The 23,151-nt window shown below is 41.3% G+C and overlaps 1 protein-coding gene across 23 annotated transcripts in view; it reads right to left on the bottom strand.

Annotated features, from left to right (window-relative positions):
• NRXN1 (neurexin 1) overlaps positions 1-23,151 on the bottom strand; it is a 1,255,052-nt gene that overhangs the window by 458,047 nt on the left and 773,854 nt on the right. For 3 of the 23 annotated variants that reach the window (XM_084623801.1, XM_084623805.1, XM_084623806.1), the window contains exon 1: positions 3,106-3,813. The exons of 18 other annotated variants lie outside the window; for them this stretch is intronic. In XM_084623801.1, the coding sequence (XP_084479927.1) occupies positions 3,106-3,343 (238 nt within the window). In that variant the 5' untranslated portion in view covers positions 3,344-3,813. Of the gene's footprint in view, positions 1-2,884; positions 3,064-3,105; positions 3,814-23,151 lie in introns of those variants that run through there. 2 more of the 23 variants (XM_084623800.1, XM_084623807.1) reach the window with 2 other exon arrangements.

The raw sequence follows: 23,151 nt of genomic DNA, 5'->3' as shown, positions 1-23,151 counted from the left end.
ATGTTAATGTGTCATAAAAAATACAATGCAAAATTCCAGCAAAAATATTCACAGAAGTGAGAGCTGCAAGACTGTGGAATTGTCCTCTAAAAAGCAAAGGCCCCATTGCTTATGTCTTTTAAAACCAGAGTGGCCAAGACCAAGGTGGGTGTGGTTTGAGGGGGGCTGGGGAATAGGATTGAAATAAGATGCTCTTTTGGGTAGAGGTGCTGTCTGTTGCCAGCCATGATGGGGGAGGGAGGGGGAAGAGCAGGTGCTGCTAGTGAGGGATCTGGCTTTGTTAAAGTTTGTTGGACACAAACAATGTGGCCTCATCTCATTCCTTCTGATACTCCTGACATTACAACATTGGAAAGAACATTGCTCACAGGGGATCAGCAAGCTGACCTGTCCTAACAGGTGGTTTCTATCTCTAATTTCTGTGATCGTATGAAAACACTACCCAAGTAACAGTGCCAAAAAGACTGTTAGAGGTCACCATAAGGACTGTAATGTTTACACATGATCACATTTCATCAGAATGAAAATACTGCTGAAGAATTAATGGAGCTAATTCCAAAGTCCACTGCTGCAGGAAGGCAAGTTTGAGGATCAAAATTCACTGCCTCACCCCCCAAGCCAGCATGGGCTAGAAGCACTATAGAGGAAATTCACTCAGCCCCTGGGGTAAGGAATGAGGGCCTAGTCTGTCTCTTTCTCTTTCACAAGCAACCCCCTTTGGCTGATGCTCAGAACTACACTGCTGAGCTCTTCAGGGGCTATGTCCATCCTAGCTCAGCCAGAAGGCAAAATGCCTCAGTGAAGCTTATGGAAAAAAGTGGAGAATTATTAATGATAGAAATTAAATGTTTTTAAAATACTGAGAAATGATAGGGTGTCTGCTTTAAATGCACAAATGCAAAGTACTTTAGGATTAAGGCAAAAACTCTCAAATGCACTCTGATCCCTGAGATGTGTGGGACATGTACTATCCTGAATCTTGCAAAATCAGCTACTTTTACTTACAGAGTAGTTTCCCCACAACCCCCTAAAGGTTGGTAACTCCATCATGTATTATTTAATAATAAAATAATAATAATAATAATAATAAATTATTAATTATTACTATTACTCATCCTGACTTATTCCCTTCCTGCAGAGCACCTCCTGTTCGCCACACACCTACAATTGAATCTAAGGTAATTTTAAAAATTAGACAAGGTATGCCATCTTTACACATTCCCTAATGAAATCTATTTTGGAGACTATTTGATTACTTGTTCCTTTTCCCCCCACCCTTCATCCATCTCTAAATTTGTTAGGAAGCTCTTAAATGATTTCACAAAGTGTCCAATAATAGAACAGAAAGAGATATTAGTCAGCTTTCCCCACCTAAGTACAACATGCAGTATTCTGAGATTTCTGGGTATACTGAAGAGATTATAGGTCTGAATGTCGTTGCTATTCTGGATTTAGACCACATTTTCAATATTACAATTTTAATTAGCAAAAAAAAAATATAAAAGTAATTTCTACACACTTTAATAATAAAGAATATGAGACATAAAATGACATTTTAAAAATAACTGCTACAAACTTATCTACTGACATTGTTAAATGTTGGTAAAAATCTAATGTACCCTAACTGCCTAATCTCTGCAACTGGGCAGTTTGCACAAAGATGTAAAGGCTAATAAGATCTGTTTGTTACCTTGTAAAGCTTGTAAATGACACCACATGATAGTGCAAAAGGAAGCATGGCAAGATGAGAAAATGAAGAATGAAGCTGCATAATTTAATCAAAAGTCAAGGTTTTCAAGCAAAGGGAGACTTTCGCTCAAACCCTTAAAATATAGCCGTATGCTTAGCAGTCTTTAAACTAATTTTGTTAGTCGTGAAAATATATTTAATTTTTCATATATTTATGGATATTTATATCTTCATGTGCTTATATTTGCGCATAGAAAGGCCCAGACATAGTGTGGTACAAAGGAGTATCTCACTTTAGAAACCAAAACCATTCTCTATCGTTGTAAATTCTGAACTAAAAGCTTAATTGGACTTGCAAAGAATTTCATCTTAGTCACTTTACTGCCCTTCCCTGGCTATGGTAGTGTGCATATCCATTATATCCCCCTCTCAATATTTAGATGCTTACTTCCATGCTGATCCTTTGTCTAATCGGTGGCCTCATGTTTTAGTTCATCGACTTTAGACCAAAACAATTAATTGAAAAGAACATTATTATTAGATGCCTTTTAAACAATACATACGCCACGCTCCGTCCCCAGCTCATTTGAACTTGGGGGATCTTTTGTTTCACTGACTCTGATTCTACTGATGTTAAATTCTAAAGGTGACATGAAATAATGTCCACCGCATCTTCCTGTGGTGCCTGATGAAAGGCAGTTTTGTTATCCTGGAGACCCTGGATGACTCGGAGAAGGGAAGATTGGGTGGGGGGGTGAGGGCACGAGGGTTGGGGAGTGCCGAGGAATCCCAGAGGACACATGCAGACCACAACTGAACCGGGTCAGCCCAGTAGACTCTCGATTCTTTCCCTGCATGTGCCGGACCCTGCGGCGGAGCCAAGCCAAGAGAAACCGGCTTCAGGAGGTGAAGGATCCGCGGAGCTGGCCCAGCTTGGGCTGCAGTAAACTGGGAGGGAGCTCCCACTCAGCCAAGCCGAACAGCGTCTCCTGGGACCCTGCGCTGGGGACTCCTTTGATCTGGGGCTCTCCCTCCTTCTCAGCAGCAGGCGGGTCAGGGGGAGGGTTCATTTACAAATGTCAGTCACCTAAGTCCGCCCCCCACATGCCCATGTTCAGACCGACCCCAGGGGCGCCTCCGCGGACAATAGGGAGTGGGGGGTGACCCGCATCCCCCCCTCCACGCGTCCACTCACCGTAGATCCCTGCCCTATGGCTCACTGACAGCAGATCCTTGCCCCCTATGGATCTCTGACCCCTGTGGACCATTGAGAGTAGCTCCCTGCCCCTGTGGATCACTGGCACTAGGACCAAAGAGGGCCGTGGTTCACGGACAGCAAATGGGCCAGACAAACACCACCAGCAACATGCACACAGGCTGCGGAGCTCGGGGTTACCGAACCGGCACCGAACCCACCGTGTCCGCCTCGCAAGGAAGCCGGTGACCTGTAGATAGCGATAGGCACTGAATGATGTTTGCTGCTGCCATGGAAATGGTGAATGTGGTGAGCACCCAAACTGGAGGCGCTCCACGCCACCCCGAGGAGGCCGCTGAGAGTGAGTGGAACTATCCAGAGCAGGGCCAGGCGACCTCCGGCGCCGCTGCTACTGCTGGTGGGGCCCGGCTCCGGGCTGCATTTCAGCAGCCCCCCCATCCTCTGCTGCACGGCGCGCCGGCCCGCGGGGTCCCCGGCAGGAGCAGCAGCCACAGCAAAGGTGGCAAACTTTGGAGAGAGGCGCGCACAGAGGCACCCCGCGCCCGGGGGCAGCTCACTTCGGCAGGGGGGCCATCTCTTCCTTTGGGGAAAGCTTCCGGGGATCCTTGGGTCCAGGTCGTCTTCTACCCAAAACAATCCGAAACATCGTCACAGGCGGAGAACCACAGTCAGTCCCGAGACTTCCCAGCGAGGGAGAGGGGGCAAAACCAAACCCCCACACTCAACCAACCGCTAGTTCCCCAGCGCTCCTGCTCACTGGCAATGCTCCCCAGTTACAAGTGTGCCAAGCATCGCCTCCTCCTCAGTAATCCACAGGGGAGCCAGTCAGGCCACAGTGGTGCTCCATACGAAAAAGGGGGAGGGGGAACCGCAGCAGCCGGCCGGCCGGCGCCGGAAAAGGGGAGAACACTCACCCCGCTGCTCGCCCCGCCGGTCCGCTCCGAACGGGGGAGCCTCGCGCACAAGCTCGCCCAGCGCGCTCTCACTCGCTCTCGCACACACGCTCTCATACAGAGCGAGGCAATAACCAGGCAGCTGCTCCGGCGCTCTCAGTGGTGACAGGCATACCCGAGGATGTTTTCAGGAGAATAGTGCGCCCCTATGAAAGAAGCTGGGTTGGGGGGAGGGGGGATAACTACGCTTGCGAAGAGAAGTGCTATGCAAATCTGCAGTCTCCGAACAGCAAATCACTGAAGCTTGGATGCAATGCAGAGGACGAGCCTATGTTAAAGAGGGAGGCTGAGTTCAGCTCCAATCCATTCGCCCCGCTTTTTCTCTTCCTTTCAGACGCCACATACTAAAGGAACATGTGTCAGGCAGTGCGGCGAGCATAAGCAAACGACCCCTCCTAATCTGCCATCAGATTCTGGTAACGAATTAGTCTAATGCGGGGCACCATTCCCCTCCTCCAACGGGTCGGATGTGCCGGTGTCTAGAAAGCTCACTTACAGCTTTAAAAGAATGACTTCGGGGGCTTTCATTGGACTAAACTTATCCCACCAGGTGTTCAAACCAGGTCTGCTGAACATGGCTTGCCACTATCCATCTCCTCAAGCGTCTGTTTTGATGAGCTGGTAATTACACACATCACTCCTAACAAAGAGTTCTCATTTTCCCTGACAATGTATGGCTGGGGAAAGCTAGGCAAACCAAAACACAACTAGGAAAGTGATTTAAATGCTTTGATACCGGAACAGCTGGCACAAAACAATGGAAGAAAACATTTGCCTGCATCGCTGCAGATTTAATCCAATATGTTGAAATACTGAATTTAGTATGCTGAATAGGCACATAAACACATATGCTCTTCCTCTTAAAAACAATATAAAAAAGCCATAAAAAGAAATTTCAAGTTTCACTATGAAATTATATAATTCAAATGAAAACGATATTCCCAAGGTATATTGTAGCTCATTGAACATGTATTACAAATTCAGATGCTTTTTAGAAGCCACCAGATGTAGAAGCATATTCCTTGCAATACCATACCTGGACACAACAGGGTGTGTTAACCACGGACTTTCAGCTCTCTTTATTCCAGCAGCTCCAGGCTTTTGTCTGTTTTCTGCTATGCTTTTAGCAGTGTTGTGATCTATGGGGTGAGTATGTGTGAGAGAAAAAAAGTGGGTGAAAAAGTAAAGAAACTTTTATATATATATATATAATTTTAGGGCTGTCACGTGAGTAAAAATAATTGCAATTAATCATGAAATTAAAATAATTAATTTGATTAATCGACTGTTAATATAATACCACATATTTAAATATTTTTTTATTTTTCTACATTTTCAAATATATTGATTTCAGTTACAATATGGAATACAAAGTATACAGTGTTTATATTTATTTTTTAATTACAAGTGTTTGTACTGAAAAAAGACAAAAGAAATCATATTTTTCAATTCACCTCATACAAGTACTGTAGTGCAATCTTTTTATCATGAAAGTTGAACTTACAAATATAGAATTATGTACAAAAAACTGCATTCAAATATAGAACAATGTAAAATTTTAGAGCCTGCAAGTCTACTCAGTCCTACTTCTTCAGCCAATCGTTCAGACAAATAAGTTTGTTTACATTTTCAGGCGATAATGCTGCCCATTTCTTGTTTACAATGTCACCTGAAAGGGAGAACAGGTGTTCTCATGGTACTGTTGTAGCTGGTGTAGCAAAATATTTACCTGCCAGATGAGCTAAAGATTCATATGCCCCTTCATGCTTCAACCACCATTCCAGGGGACGTGTCCATGCTGATGACGGGTTCTCCTCGAAAACCATCCAAAGCAGTGCCGACTGACGCATGTTTATTTTCATCATCTGAGTCAGATGCCACCAGCAGGCTGATTTTCTTTTTTAGTGGTTTGGATTCTGTAGTTTCTGCATTGGAGTGTTGCTCTTTTACGACTTCTGAAAGCATGTTCCCTACATCATCCCTCCAGATTTTGGAAGGTACTTCAGATTCTTAAATCTTGGGTTGAGTGTTGCAGCTATCTTCATAAATCTCACATTAAGAATGGCCCTATTGGGTCAGAGCAAAGGTCCATCTAGCTCAGTATCCTGTCTTCAGACAGTGGCCAGTGCCAGGTGCCCCAGAGAGAATGAACAGAACAGGTAATCATCAAGTGATCCATCAGGTAAACATCAAGTGATCCATCCTCTGTCGCTCATTCCCATCTTCTGGCAAAGAGAGGCTAAGGACACCATTCCTGCCCATCCTGGCTAATAGCCATTGATGGACCTAGCTTCCATGAATTTATCTAGTTCTTTTTTGAACCCTGTTATGGTCTTGGACTTCACTACATCCTCTGAAAAGGAGTTCCACAGGTTGACTGTGCGTTGTGTGAAGAAATACTTCCTTTTATTTGTTTTAAACCTGCTGCCTATTAATATTGTTTGGTGACCCCTAGTTCTTGTGTTATGAGAAGTAGTAAACAACACTTCCTTATCTACTTTTCTCTATACCAGTCATGATTTTATAGACCTCAATCATATCTCCCTTTAGCTGTCTCTTTTCCAAGCTGAAAAGTCCCAGTCTTATTAATCTCTCCTCATACGGAAGACGTTCCATACCCCTATCATTTTTGTTGCCCTTTTCTGAACCTTTTCCAATTCCAATATATCTTTTTTGAGATGAGTCGACCACATCTGCACACAGTATTCAAGATGTGGGCATACCATGGATTTATACAGAGGCAACATGATATTTTCTGCCCTATTATCTATCCCTTTCTTAATTATTCCCAGCATTCTGTTTGCTTTTTTGACTGCTGCTGCACATTGAGTGGATGTTTTCAAAGAACTATCCACAATGACTCCAAGATCTCTTTCTTGAGTGGTAACAGCTCATTTAGACTCCATCTTTTTATATGTATAGTTGGGATTATGCTTTCCAATGTGCATTACTTTGCATTTATCAACATTAAATTTCATCTGCCATTTTGTTGCTCAGTCAGCCAGTTTTGAGAAATCCTTCACAGTCTGCCTGGGTCTTAACTATCTTTAGTAATTTTGTATCATCTGCAAATTTTGTCACCCCTTTTTCCACATCGTTTATGAATATGTTGAATAGGACTGGTCCCAGAACAGACCCCTGGGGGACACCACTACTTACCTCTCTCCATTCTGAAAACTGACCACTTATACCTACCCTTTGTTTCCTATCTTTTAACCAGTTATCAGTCCATGAGAGCACCTTCCCTCTTATCCTGTGGCAGCTTACTTTGCGTAAGAGCCTTTGGTGAGGGATCTTGTCAAAGGCTTTCTGAAAATCTGAGTACACTGTATCCACTGGGTCCACATGCTTGTTGACCCCCTCAAAGAATTCTAGAAGATTGGTGAGGCATGATTTCCCTTTACAAAAACCATGTTGACTGTTCCTCAACAAATTATGTTTATCTGTATGTCTGACAATATTGTTCTTTTTTATGGTTTCTACCCATTTGACCGGTAATGAAGTCAGGTTTACAGGCCTGTAATTGCTGGGATCACCTCTACAGCCCTTTTTAAAAATTGGTGGCACATTAGCTATCCTCCAGCCATCTGGTACAGAAGCTGATTTAAATGGTAGGTTACAGATTACAGTTAGTAGATCTGCAATTTCACATTTGACTTCCTTTAGAACTCTTGGGTGAATACCATCTGGTCCTGGTGACTTACTACTATTTAATTTATCAATTTGTTCCAAAACCTTCTCTAATGATACCTCAATCTGGGACAGTTCCTCAGATCTGTCACCTAAAAAGAATGCCTCAGGTTTGGGAATCTCCCTCACATCCTCATGCAAAGAATTCATTTAGTTTCTCCGCAATGGCCTTATCATCCTTGAGTGCTCCTTTAGCACTTCAATCGACCAATGACCCCACTGGTTATTTAGCAGGCTTCCTGCTTCTGATGTACTTACAAAGAAATGGCTATTACTTTTTGAGTCTTTGGCTAACTGTTCCTCAAATTCTTTTTTGCCCTTCCTAATTGTATTTTTACACTTCATTTGCCAGTGTTTATGCTCCTTTCTATTTTCCTCACTTGGATTTAACTTCCACTTTTTAAAGGATGCCTTTTTGCCTCTCACTGCTTCTTTTATTTTGTTGTTTAGCCATGATGGCTCTTTTTTGGTGTTCTTACTATGGTTTTTAATTTGGGGTATACATTTAAGCTGAGCCTCTATTATGGTGTCTTTAAAAAGTTTCCATGCAGCTTGCAGAGATTTCACTTTTGGCACTGTACACTTTAATTTCTGTTTAACTAACCTCCTCATTTTTGTGTAGTTCCTCTTTCTGAAATTAAATGCTAAAGTACTGAACATTGTTACCTTCTATGTGTTTTGTCAAATCTGCAGTGAAAATGTTCTTAAAATGAACAACAACATGTACTGGGTCATCATCCGAGACTGCCATAACATGAAATATATGACAGAATGCAGGTAAAACAGAGCAGAGGACATACAATTCTCCCCCAAGGAGTTCAGTCACAGATGTAATCAATGCATTATTTTTTTAATGAGCATCTCAGCATGGAAGCATGTCCTCTGGAATGGTCACTGAAACATGAAGGGGCATACAAATGTTTAGCATATCTGGTATGTAAATACCTTGCAATGATGGCTACAAAAGTGCCATGCAAATGCCTGTTCTCACTTTCTGGTGAATTGTAAATAAGAAGAGGATAGTATTATCTCCTGTAAATGTAAACAAACTTGTTTGTCTTAGCAACTGGCTGAACAAGAAGTAGGACTGAGTGGACTTGTACGCTCTGAAGTTTTACATTGTTTTGTTTTTTGAGTGCAGTTATGTAACAAAAAAAATCTACATTTGTAAATTGCACTTTCAGAACAAAGAGATTGCACTACAGTACTTGTATAAGGTGAATTGAAAAATACTATTTCTTCTGTTTATCATTTTTACATTGCAAATATTTGTAATCAAAATATACACTTTGATTTCAATTACAACACAGAATACAAAATATATATGAAAGTGTAGAAAAAACATCCAAAATATTTAATACATTTCAATTGGTATTCTCTTGTTTAACAATAAAATTAAAACTGCTATTAATCGCAATTCATTTTTATCACAATTTTTTTGAGTTAATCACGTGAGTTAACTGTGATTAATCAACAGATCATATATATATATATATATATAAATTGAAAAGAATCCTAATATGAGTATACATTTTCTTAGACACTTTCTAACTAGGTTCACCGGGGGAAGGAGACCAAAACCCTGAGGTAAGTGGGGAAGTGGGATACCGGGAGGAAGCATGAGCAGGAGAGCCTGATGGTCGAGTTCAGGATCCTGATACAAGGAAGAAAGGACAGCAGCAGAATACAGACCCTGGACTTCAGAAAAGCAGACTTTGACTCTCTCAGGGAAGTGATGGGCAGGATCCCCTGGGAGAATAACATGAGGGGGAAAGGAGTCCAGGAGAGATGGCCTTACTTTAAAGAATCCTTATTGCGGTTACAGGAACAAAGCACCCCAATGTGTAGAAAGAATAGTAAATATTGCAGGCAACCAACTTGGCTTCACAGTGAAATCCTTGTTGATCTTAAACACAAAAAAGAAGCTCAGAAGAAGTGGAAGATTGGACAAATGACCAGGGAGGAGTATAAAGATATTGCTCAGGCATGCAGGAGTGAAATCAGGAAGGCCAAACCACACTTGGAGTTGCGGCTAGCAAGAGATGTTAAGAGTAAAAAGAAGGGTTTCTTGAGGTATGTTAGCAACAAGAAGGTGGTCAAGGAAAGTGTGGGCCCCTTACTGAATGAGGGAGGCAACCTAGTGACAGAGGATGTGGAAAAAGCTAATGTGCTCAATGCTTTTTTTGCCTCTGTCTTCAGGAATAAGGTCAGCTGCCAGACTACTGCACTGGGCAGCACAGTATGGGGAGGAGGTGACCAGCCCTCTGTGGAGAAAGAAGTGGTTTAGGACTATTTAGAAAAGCTGGATGAGCACAAGTCCATGGGGCCAGATGCGCTGCATCCGAGAGTGCTAAAGGAGTTGGCAGATGTGATTGCAGAGCCATTGGCCATTATCTTTGAAAACTCATGGTGATCGGGGAGGTTCCGGACGACTGGAAAAAGGCGAATGTAGTGCCCATCTTTAAAAAAGGGAAGAAGGAGGACCCGGGGAACTATAGGCCACCTCAGCCTCACCTCAGTCCGTGGAAAAATCATGGAGCAGGTCCTCAAGGAATCAATTCTGAAGCACTTAGAGGAGAGGAAAGTGATCAGGAACAGTCAGCATGGATTCACCAAGGGCAAGTCATGCCTGACTAATCTAATTGCCTTCTATGATGAGATAACTGGCTCTGTGGATGAGGGGAAAGCGGTGGACGTGTTATTCCTTGACTTTAGCAAAGCTTTTGACACGGTCTCCCACAGTATTCTTGCCAGCAAGTTAAAGAAGTATGGGCTGGATGAATGGACTATAAGGTGGACAGAAAGTTGGCTAGATTGTCGGGCTCAATGGGTAGTGATCAATGGCTCCACGTCTAGTTGGCAGCTGGTATCAAGCGGAGTGCCCCAACGGTCGGTCCCGGGGCCGGTTTTGTTCAATATCTTCATTAATGATCTTGAGGATGGTGTGGATTGCACCCTCAGCAAGTCTGCAGATGACACGAAGCTGGGGAGAGAGGTAGACAGGCTGGAGAGTAGGGATAGGATCCAGAGGGACCTAGACAAATTGGAGGATTGGGCCAAAAGAAATCTGATGAGGTTGAACAAGGACAAGTGCAGAGTCCTGCACTTAGGACCGAAGAATCCCATGCACTGCTACAGACTAGGGACCGAATGGCTCGGCAGCAGTTCTGCAGAAAAGGACCTAGGGGTTACAGTGGACAAGGAGCCAGATATGAGTCAACAGTGTACCCTTGTTGCCAAGAAGGCCAATGGCATTTTGGGCTGTATAAGTAGGGGCATTGCCAGCAGATCGAGGGACATGATCGTTCCCCTCTATTCAACATTGGTGAGGCCCCATCTGGAGTACTGTGTCCAGTTTTGGGCCCCACACTACAAGAAGGATGTAAAAAGATTGGAAAGCGTCCAGCGGAGGGCAAGAAAAATTATTAGGGGTCTGGAACACATGACTTATGAGGAAAGGCTGAGGGAACTGGGATTGTTTAGTCTGCAGAAGAGAAGAATGAGAGGGGATTTGATAGCTGCTTTTAACTACCTGAGAGGTGATTCCAGAGAGGATGGATCTAGACTATTCTCAGTGGTAGAAGAGGACAGGACGAGGAGTAATGGTCTCAAGTTGCAGTGGGGGAGGTTTAGGTTGGATATTAGGGAAAACGTTTTCACTAGTTGGGTGGTGAAGCACTGGAATGCGTTACCTAGGGAGGTGGTGGAATCTCCTTCCTTTGAAGTTTTTATGGTCAGGGTTGACAAAGCTCTGGCTGGGATGATTTAGTCGGGGATTGGTCCTGCTTTGAGCAGGGTTGGACTAGATGCCCTCCTGAGGTCCCTTCCAGCCCTGAGATTCTATGATTCACCGGACACACTACAGCAGAGCAGCTGTGCTGATGTTGCACTTCTAGTGGAGACTAGCCCTTAGTCACTGAGTAAAGTTATGCACATGTATGGAGTCTAAGGCCTGGTGTACAGTAGAAAATTAAGTCATCTTAACTATATTGCACAGGGGCATAAAAAATCCACAGTCTCAAGAGGCATAGTTAAGCTGATTTAACATCCTGGTGTAAACAGCACTAGGTTGATGGAAAAATTATTCCATCAATTTTTTCCATCAACCTCGCTACCATCTCTCGGGGTGTTGGATTACCTAGGGCTAGTCTCTGCTAGAAGTGCTACATCCGTGCAGCTGCATTGCTGTAACGCATCTGGTGAAGAACTCTCCCATCGATATAATAACTCTACCTCCATGAGAGGTGGTAGCTATGTTGGTGGGAGAAGCTGTCCACATTGGCACTTGGGTCAGTGTAATTTATATTGCTCTGAGGTGTGGATTAGTTATAAATTATAAATTATAGCAGCACAAATTATACCAAAATAAGTAGGCTGGCAGCAGGTAGCACAACCTGAAAGCTCAGTGGGAAGAACAACAAAAAATAGACACTGGGGGCGGGGTCACCAGGCCCGTCCTACTGTATCTACAGTATCTACACTGAAGTGCTACAGCACTGCAACTGCAGCTGTGTGGTTCCACCACTGTTTCATTTCAAGTGTAGACAAGACCTTAAAGAGTTTTTTCTATCTATGGTACTTATAGCCCTCTGAGCACTTCACAATATTTAAAGTATTTGTCCTCACAACCTCCCTGTGAAGTGGAGATTATCACCATTTTACAAAGGGGAACTGAGGTACACAGGGCCAGATTAACTTTTTTTGGGCCTGACGCCAAACATATTTGTGGGCCCCCATGAGGGCAATGGAGCATGGTGCAGGGAGGTCAGTCCCTGGAGGTCAGGTCTAGTGACAACCTGCTAAATCAATGGCAGTGCGCTCTCCGGTCGAATCTGGTACTCCAGCTCCCAGAGAGGAGCAAGGTAAATTGACTGGAGAGTGTCGCCGATCAATGCAGCACAATGAAGACACTGGGGTAAGTGATATAGGTTACGTCAACTCCAGTTATGTTATTCACGTAGGTGGAGCAGCGTAACATAGAGCAACTTACTTTGGTAGTGAAGACAAACCCTGAGTAGCACAACACCCGAATCCTTTTTTGGGTGCAAGACTAAGTGATTTGCCCAAGGTCACACAGGAAGTCTGTGGCACAGCAGGGACTTGTGTATCCCAAAGAGTAGGCTAGAGCCCTAGCCACTGGACCATACTTCCTAACTTTTTGAAACTGAAAAGACTGCAGAAAGAAGAAGAATAAAACCCAAAATGAAATTTCAAAAATTAAAAAAAAGAAGAAGAAAGGAAAATGAAAAAGAAAGTTAAAAGAAGTGGTTGTCTGGAATCTGCAAGACACTCATACAATTACAGACTCTAATGTATATTTCCTAGTTGTGTAAATTATTTTTTGTTTCCAAAATTTCCTCCTGTATCTGTTACCACTTTGCCAGGTCATTATTCAATTGGTGAAACAGCTCCACAAAAAGAAGTTATTCCTCCCTGTCACTGAAACCAACCTTTCAATAACCTTTTCACATATAGTACTGCAGTTTTAAAAAACATCCATTATTGTCCTGACTGCTCATAATGACTATAGCCCTTCTACAGATGGGTAATTTAAAATGGATATGACTGGATATGGAAATGCAGTATTATCAATCATGCAGATAAATATTTAGCACAGATGGATATAAGGCTGACAAATGTTGAATGGGCCCTCTGTCTCTCAATCGTTCATCAGGAAACCAACTCTACTACTGCTTAAATGTGCAACATTTTTGCCATTAATTAAAAAAGGGAACAGAATTGGGCCACAGTTTAAGGTCTATTAGGTCTCAGCCTTGCAACAGTTTTGCTCCTTAGGGCCTGTCATAAATATAAAGGGAAGGGTAAACACCTTTAAAATCCCTTCTGGCCAGAGGAAAAACCCTTTCACCTGTAAAGGGTTAAGAAGCTAGGATAACCTCACTGGCACCTGACCAAAATGACAAATGAGGAGACAAGAGACTTTCAAAGCTGGAGGGGGGGTGGGAAAGGGTCTGTGTCTGTCTGTGTGATGCTTTTGCTGGGGACAGAACAGGAATGGAGTCTTAGAACTTAGTAAGTAATCTAGCTAGATATGCGCTAGATTATAATTTCTTTAAATGGCTGAGAAAATAAGATGTGCTGAATAGAATGGATATTCCTGTCTTTGTGTCTTTTTGTAACTTAAGGTTTTGTCGAAAGGGATTCTCTATGCTTTTAATCTAATTACCCTGTAAGGTATTTACCATTCTGATTTTACAGAGATGATTCTTTTTATTTTTTCTTCTATTAAAATTCTTATTGTAAGAAACTGAATGCTTCTTTTCATTGTTCTTAAGATCCAAGGGTTTGGATTGGTGAGGATTTTTATCAAACCTTCCCCAGGAAGGGGGGTGCAAGGCTTTGGTGAGGATTTTGGGGGGAAAGACGTTTCCAAATGGCTCTTTCCCAGTAATAAACCCGGTTAGACATTTGGTGGTGGCAGCGAAAGTCCAAGGGTAAAAGGTAAAATAGTTTGTACCTTGGGGAAGTTTTAACTTAAGCTGGTAAAAGTAAGCTTAGGAGGTTTTCATGCAGGTCCCCACATCTGTATCCTAGAGTTCAGAGTGGGGAAGGAACCTTGACAGGGCCCCTTCAACCTGTGCAAAGCCCTGTTGACTATAAGAGAACTCGGAGTGAATGTAAGGCTTTTTGTAGATCCCTCTGCAAGATCAGAGCCTTAGTGTAAATCCTTACTACTGGACCTGCTGTTTCATTTATCATCCAGGAGCCTTTATAAAGTACCTAAATATCAGGTATGAATGAATAAAATAATTTGATTGTTAGGTACTTCATCTAATATTGTACAGTACGCCTTGAAGATGAAAAAGATCTATAAGTGCTAAGGTGTACTATTTATGCAGTGCACATATACAGATGCTGCTAAAGTTTCTAGTGCAAATCTGTGTTTGGAGACTTCTTGGAGAGAGCCCATAATGGCTCATTTTTACGTGTTACAGTCTACCATGTTAATCAGGATTTAGGGACTCAAAACTATGGATCATTTGACTGCTGTATATTCCAACTAAGAGCTATGGGCACTGAGAGTAACAAACACCTAGCAGGTGCGGCTCTTCACATCAACAAATTGTGGCCATCACAACATCTGAGCCTTTATTAGCTTTTTCCGGCTTCTTAAGAACATAATATTTGAAGGAACACAAAGGGATGTCTGAAAAGTAGAGACTAAAGTTGCAAGATGATTTGTACTTTAAAAATTCTCAACACAATATTGAAATAAACTGCTCACTGTAAGTGAGCTTTCTGCTGTTCCTAACATTCTGATATTCCATGGAATTCAAGGCCTCCTACAGCAATGGATAAAAAAACTAGCAACAACACTAGGATCCTGCTCTCACTTTGTGCTCCTGTAATCCCCATCCCTCACTCCACCTCCTCTCCTTAGTTCTCCTTGGAGATATCAGCTAAAGCTCACTAACACAAGTAAGAAATAACATATTTGAAAGAACAAAAAGAGGGTGGACCTTCCCAGTAACTCTATAGGATGTAGAGTAGCTGGGATTACTGTGTAAGGAGGTTACAGAGTTGAAAGATCATTTTCCAGTTTGGAAGGTGAGGTTCAGTCTGCAGCCAACACCATGGTCTGATGGCTGTTGTGAGTTATGTGATGTTTATATAAAATCAATAAAACACAGTTGCTCCATCCTGCCATGCAAGAGACACAGATTTGATTTCTGAGCATGGCTTCTCGTTGCCTGATCCCTCTGGCTGGGAGCAGTATGGAGTTAATGTTGGACTCATTTGAGGAAATAACACTTTATATCACTCTGCTCTGATTCTTGTAGCAGAGAGAGAAGCCAAGAGGAAACTTACCCAAGTTCTGGGGAAAGGTGTTGCATTGTAGGTCCTAGAAGAGACATGTAGGAAGCAAGCCACTGACAACAACAAAGAGGTTGCAGGTAGTGGGAATGACACGGGAAAGAGAAAATGGTGGGAGGAGAAAGGAAGAGATAAAAAAAGGGATAAGTAGGTCAAGAAGAATGGTGAAGAGAGAGGGAAGGGGAAAGAAGAGCAGCAGTGAGAAGGACAAGAAAGAAAGCAATAAAAGGGAGGAAGAATTCATGAAAGGTGGAGAAGGATGGAAAGAGGAAAAGGAGATTAACAGGTAGAAAGAATGTAGGGAAAGGACAAGAGGTAAAATCCTCTCTTTTTCATTTTTGTGACTGGGGAAAACATTTCTCTCTACTCTGAAGGAAATTGTGGTAGTCAGACACTTCCAGTCTTTTAATGTTTTTTTTTTAAAAAAAAAAAAAACTAATTGGGAGTTCTTAACACTCAGAGTTAAGCTTTTTAATGAAAAGTAAAAGTTAAAAGTGTCTGCGAGTAAACACTGTTAAAACCTATGGTAAGCAACATTTCTTACTTAAAATAGGGGGATTTCAGAGTCATTTTTACCTCCTACTGACATGAGTGGAATATGAATCCCTGTTAGCTGTGTACTTAGGATAAAGGTAGGTGAAGTTGAAATGGATGTTGTCATAAGTATAAAGGGAAGGGTAAACACCTTTAAAATCCGTCCTGGCCAGAGGAAAAACCCTTTCACGTGTAAAGGGTTAAGAAGCTAGGATAACCTCGCTGGCACCTGACCAAAATGACCAATGAGGAGACAAGATACTTTCAAAAGCTGGGGGGAGGGAGAAACAAAGTCTGTGTGTTGTTTTTTTCCAGGAACAGAAAAGGAATGGAGTCTTAGAATTTAGTAAGTAATCTAGCTAGATATGTGTTAGATTCTGTTTTGTTTAAGTGGCTGATAAAATAAGCTGTGCTGAATGGAATGTATATTCCTGTTTTTGTGTCTTTTTGTAACTTAAGGTTTTGCCTAGCGGGATTCTCTATATTTTTTAATCTGATTACCCTGTAAGGTATTTACCATCCTGATTTTACAGAAGGGATTCTTTTACCTTTTCTTCACTTAAAATTCTTCTTTTAAGAACCTGATTGCTTTTTCATTGTTCTTAAGATCCAAGGGTTTGGGTCTGTGTTCACCTATGCAAATTGGTGAGGACTTTTATCAAGCCTTCCCCAGGAAAGGGGGTGTAGGGTTTGGGGAGGATTTTTGGGGGAAAGACGTTTCCAAGCAGGCTCTTTCCCTGTTATATATTTGTTAGACACTTGGTGGTGGCAGCAATAAAGTCCAAGGGCAAAAGGTAAAATAGTTTGTACCTTGAGGAAGTTTTAACCTAAGCTGGTCAAAATAAGCTTCGGGGGTTTTTCATGCAGGTCCCCACATCTGTACCCTAGAGTTCAGAGTGGGGAAGAAACCTTGACAGATGTGGTTTTAATTCCCAAGGGCAGAGAACCCTGAACTTAAACCCAATTTGCTGATGTTTATGTTGTAATGCCAGCCTCCAGTGGCCCCACTTGAAGGACGACACTATGGTGGCAGGAGGGCTGGAAATATGGGCCTTGTCTAAACTAGTGAAAATAAGGGATTTATTTTTTATTAGTGTTAGCTCTGTCAAGCTAATGTAATTGGATGGAAACACCTACTCAACACCTAGGACTTGTCTACAAATATCATATGCTATAATCAAGCTAAAAGTGTTAAACCATGTCTGCTTTGGTGTTAAATGGGGTTTTCATTCCAGTTAAATTAGTGAGGGTATGTGTACAATTCAACTGGAAGGCATGAGTGTAGTATGTGTAGACATACCTGTGCTAGCTTTGATCTTTGATTCTCCCAATGTTGCTGAAGAAATTGGCACTGTAGCACCACAGAAGAATGCGATCCCTGACTACAACCAAAATTCTACTAATTTGGACTCCTCAGCAACTGCTCCTGCTAGAAAAAAGGTGCAAGAACAGTTTGCAAATTAATCATCATGTAGATAGATGAAGATCAAGAGTGAATGCCTATAATAGAATCCAGAGTTGCGGGACACTGCTAAATATATATTCAGTATGAATACCCTAATGATACACAATCCCTGTTTATTGTTTAAAGGTCTCTAAACAATAGGAACAATGTATGGATTACTGCACCTTCTGTACCATGTGTTGCATACAGGCTGTGGGCTCTGTGGCTGTTTATTGGAACATTAAGTGAGGTATTATGCTGTCAGATAAAATAAAATGAAAGGCTGGCGTAAGCGCAGGTGCAAGTCTCCCTAGATGGAAAGTCCACTGGGAGGAAGTTGCAGTGGCAAAAATTTGTCACAGCCTCTGCTTCATTACAGGGGTGCAGAGATAGCCAGAATAATCTCAAAACAGACTGTGCTGGTTAGGGAGTCAGTGTAGCTGGGGTAGCCAAGAAGTGCTGATTCAACATATCCTCTGAGAATTTTTTTCCTAATGGGGTTTCTCTGGAGTCTTCCTGGACAAAGATTCCAGCTGCCTTCCTCCAGTAAAACTGGAAGGAAACAATATGGCAGTGCCATTGCTTGTCTTCCCTAAGTGAATCACTTCTGGCACAGGGATGTGTAATGTAAAACAGTTTGGAATTCCACCCTGGCAGTCATACCAGTATATAATTTCTTTAAGATCTGGCACCAAGTCTGCTACAAAAAAACTATATACATTCTTGTTGAAAAATGTTAGTCTACACGATCAGCAAATTTGAGCTAAATCAAACAATGCAGCCATTTCTTTTACACACCCAGAAAGCACTAGTCAATATTGTGCACAAATAAGACAGAGAGGCAAAAAAGAAGCAGAGACCACTAACTACTTCTAACTTTAAAATGTTCAAATATAGCTTTTGTTTCAAATTTGCTTTTAAAAAAGTATCACAATTGAGCTAAGACTTTGCATTCCAGCTTGTAGCAGCAAGCAAATGTCTATATCTAAGTTATAAACCCCTAAATATAGGAGTTTAAAATGGAGATGACATTTTTAAATGTAGTGGTGCAAGTAGTGCCAATATAACCTAATATATTAGCCCTGACGGGATGGAGATTTGATTGCTGGTTTCAAAAACCTCTCTGTGGCTCCATTCAAATTGCATAATTATTCTATATCCTTCAAGTTCTTTAACATACATTTCAAATGGCATGTTGTATGTTCTAAAATATTTATTTTTGGGAGACTATTTGATTACCACCCCACACACACTTTCAAAAGATATATATGACCTCAGAGGTACATGAAAAAAATCATTAATCAGGTTTATACTGTGCACCAATTTTATGTATTTATTTATTTATTTTGTGTGGAAGACTTACTTTTTTCCAAGATTTCCTCACTTATGTTGCCAAACTGATTCCCCGAGAGAGCCATGTGTTTATCTTGACAGGTGTGAGTGAGATCTGAGTCTCGGTGGAATTGTTACTGGTTGCTTTGAGGTACAGTAGAAAACATTAAATTTGCAAACTGATGAACAATTCTGTAATGGCAGTTGAAAACAAAAACAAGGGAGGTCCCAGTGAAGGAAGAGAAAAAAAATGCAATTTCTTGCTGCTACAGCTTGGAAAGAAAATCACTGTTGCCTTTGGTATGCTATCTTAAAAAAAAAAAAATCTCCATACTGACAATGACAAAACTTCATTAATTAAAGATAGCAGCTTCTAAATATTAAATAGTTCATTGCCTTAGTTGTGTACAATTAGGATTTCTCAACCCTGAGTTGTAATGTGCTCCATTTCTGCAATCCATATCAAAAATATAATTAAAACAATAGGTGTTTTTAACCAACACACTGAAGCAGTTTCAAGCAAGATGAAACAAGCCAGTATCTCTTCCAACCAGCCATATATTTTGCTTTTAATTATGATTTGATATGTACTGTGTATGTGTATATTTGCATCTGTATGCGCACGTGTAAGATCAGAACATAAGGGGGAAAACAAAACTACCACCCCTAACACTTCCTCAGTAAGTCATCTTCTGGGAATGTGCTGCTGAATTAGGTAGAAACCTATACCAGCACCCCAAAGAATAGCTACAGTACATGCAACTTCAGCTTTGATACAGTATATCAAATCCTTAATTTCTTTTTTCAGTTTCCCATGTAAATTTTCACCTTGCTTCAGTATTAACAAATGTTCACTTGAGACTTAAAGAGCATTTTATAGTCAAGCTCCCCCCCCTTTTTATTTACTTCAAGAACAATTTAGCAGTCAAGCCGCAGCAGAGGGATAAGAAAATAGATACAGTGAAAGGAGAGCAAGAGCATGGTTCCTCTCTCCTTCAGCACCAGCACCCAGAAACAGTATGAAACCAATGGATCATGAAGAAAAGCAATTTCCTACTTCAGGGATTAAGCAGTGCCCTCTTTTGTATTGTTAAATGAAAGTTTTATATTTTTTTTCAAGTAATACTGATTTTTTTTCCAATTTAAATAAATACACTCTAGAGAAGCTATAACAGATCCCAAAACATATCCCTTCCTAGCTAATCAATAGCACAGATAAAACCATTATGTTGTACTTCTTTGAGCATTCCTACTGATGGAGCAAGAAAAATTAAGCTGCTACACAAGCCAAAGATAATTACCTTAAAAAGGAAGAATTTCAAGTGATACATGAGATCTCTTGTTTTCTTGATGACAAATATAGGTGATTTTAATATAAAATATATATATATAATTATGTTGCAGCATTCAAACAGAGACAGGTATCTAAGTTTTACTAGTATAGTACAAGCTTTCCCAAACAAGTGGCATCGCAGAGTTAATTACTCCTCTGTCTGTATTCAGTTAAGGCTCTGGATCATATATAATATGCTCTTTTATAATATGAACCTAAGTATCCCTTTGGTAGTGGGATGAAGATGTGAGTTCTATTCCTGTCTCTGCCACAGACTTCCTGTGAGACCTTGGGCAAATCACTGCAAACCACTGCTCATATAAGAATCAGTTGACAAGAGGAGTCAGTGGTACTATTCCCATGAGCAAGGACAACTTGCATGGGTAAAATTTGTCAGAATTGGACCACTAAGGCCCAATTCTTAGAAGGGGCTGAATACCTCTATTTCCAATTGCAATCAATCAGGTACTGTGTGCCTTAATTTCCTCATATGTAAAACTGGGATAACAACTTGTAAGTATTTCACAGTGTGAGACTAAATACTATCTTTAAAGTATTCTGAGATAACTGGATGATAAGTGTTAAAATATCTAAGAATTATACTTAGTATTCCCATTGATCTGTGAGCCCTCATCAATTTTACAATTAATTATGAATAGGAAAGTATAGGTCCCAATCCTGCAAACCTCTGTTCACCCTTACTTAATGAGTCTAATATGAGAGAGAACTATTCATGTAAATGTGGTTTGTAGGATCACGCCCATCCTCCCAAGTTATGATTTCAAATAATAGCTGTACATATAAAGACTTTGGGGACAGAAACTCATTTAGCTTATCCCACAATTGCATTTTCGGCTTTTTTTTTAAAAGAGTCATGTTTAAGGAAGCTACATATTTTCTTGGCTCAGATCTGGCATACACCGTGTACTTAAATAAAAGAAACCCAAATTATCTTTCTATGAGAGGTTGTGTCATAAATATAAAGGGAAGGGTAAACCCCTTTGAAATCCCTCCTGGCCAGGGGAAAGCTCCTCTCACCTGTAAAGGGTTAAGAAGCTAAAGGTAACCTCGCTGGCACCTGACCAAAATGACCAATGAGGAGACAAGATACTTTCAAAAGCTGGGAGGAGGGAGAGGAGGGAGGTCTGTCTGTAGTCGTTTTGGCCGGGGACAGAACAGGAATGGAGTCTTAGAACTTTTAGTAAGTAATCTAGCTAGGTATGTGTTAGATTATGATTTCTTTAAATGGCTGAGAAAAGAATTGTGCTGAATAGAATAACTATTTCTGTCTGTGTATCTTTTTTGTAACTTAAGGTTTTGCCTAGAGGGGTTCTCTATGTTTTTGAATCTAATTACCCTGTAAGATATATACCATCCTGATTTTACAGGGGGAATTTCTTTATTTCTATTTACTTCTATTTTTTATTAAAAGTCTTCTTGTAAAACACTGAATGCTTTTTCATTGTTCTCAGATCCAAGGGTTTGGGTTTGTGGTCACCTATGCAAATTGGTGAGGCTTTTTATCCAACATTTCCCAGAAAAGGGGGGGTGCAAGTGTTGGGAGGATTGTTCATTGTTCTTAAGATCCAAGGGTCTGGGTCTGTAGTCACCTAGACAAATTGGTGAGGCTTTTTACCAAACCTTGTCCAGGAAGTGGGGTGCAAGGTTTTGGGAAGTATTTTGGGGGGAAGGACGCGTCCAAACAGCTCTTCCCCAGTAACCAGTATTAGTTTGGTGGTGGTAGCGGCCAGTCCAAGGATAACGGGGGTAATATTTTGTACCTTGGGGAAGTTTTGACCTAAGCTGGTAAAGATAAGCTTAGGAGGTTTTTCATGCAGGTCCCCACATCTGTACCCTAGAGTTCAGAGTGGGGGAGGAACCTTGACAGGTTGTGACAGAAAAGAAAATGCAAAAAAATTCAGCTATGACTGTATGCCTCAATCCAAATTTGCCTTATTTTGCCAGTGCATTCAAAAATGTAATAAAGAATGTTTAATCTTTAAGGGTTTTCAGTTTTGCTTGCTTTTCTCAGTTTATGTCAAAACAATAATAGAAGTAGTGGAGCTGTGGAGGTATATGTATACTCGTACGAAGAGGAATGCACAAATACAGATTTTTAAAATGCTGCTATAATACTAATTTTTAAACAAGTACCAAGGGCTGGATCCTAGCGCCCATCAAAGACAATGGCAAAATTCTCATTGCCTCCCATAGGAAACCAACTGGGCCCTAAGTATAGATTATTAACCTGGAGCCTGATCCTTCAATCCTTGCATGCCCAGAACAGCCACTGACTGCCACAGGGTGTTTTGGGTGCACTAGAAACACAGGCTCAGGGGCCAGCTCATGTTATGTTACATTCAGTATTGCTGCCCAGATAAACTTTCAGAAGCTGGCTCTTTGTTTAGAAAGTTTTCAGAAACACTATATTGAGCCAATAGACTATTATAGTTCCTTCACATTTAACAGGCTAGGAGTACTTGTGGCACCTTAGAGACTAACCAATTTATTTGAGCATGAGCTTTCGTGAGCTATGGCTCACTTCATCAATGCATCCGATGAAGTGAGCCGTAGCTCACGAAAGCTTATGCTCAAATAAATTGGTTAGTCTCTAAGGTGCCACAAGTACTCCTTTTCTTTTTGTGAATACAGACTAACACGGCTGCTACTCTGAAACCTGTCATTTAACAGGCTGTCAATCCATGGAGCCTTTTCCACTTTGATGTGCACAAAGAACTGCCAGTAATGTTAACCAGGGTTATGCACAAGTATTGGGTGGCACACCTAGTATGGATTGCTATGCTGTTTCCATATCCCTGATCCTTTCAGAGCAGTTGTTTATTTGCTGCACAGGGTTGTGGTGCATATGCTTCTGATTTTGGGAGTTATCTTAACAACAACATTTAGCACTTATATAGTGCTTTTCATAGAAGGATAAGCATACATAAGTCCATACTACACCGTCATTATCATGGGCAAAACTCCAAAGTTCTTACTTAGTTTTCACTCAATCCTTACTCAGGAAACACTCTAATCGGAGGCATTGAGAAACTAAACGTGATGTGATACAGAGTAACTCTTCAAATACTAAGACCGCTTGTCTCCCATTGACTTCAATCCTATA

The sequence above is a fragment of the Lepidochelys olivacea genome, assembly GCF_965140295.1.
Source record: "Lepidochelys olivacea isolate rLepOli2 genome assembly, chromosome: 3".
NCBI classification, from domain to species: Eukaryota; Metazoa; Chordata; order Testudines; family Cheloniidae; genus Lepidochelys; species Lepidochelys olivacea.
The sequence above is the reverse complement of the archived record's forward strand: the minus strand, read 5'-3'. Positions and strand labels throughout refer to the sequence as shown.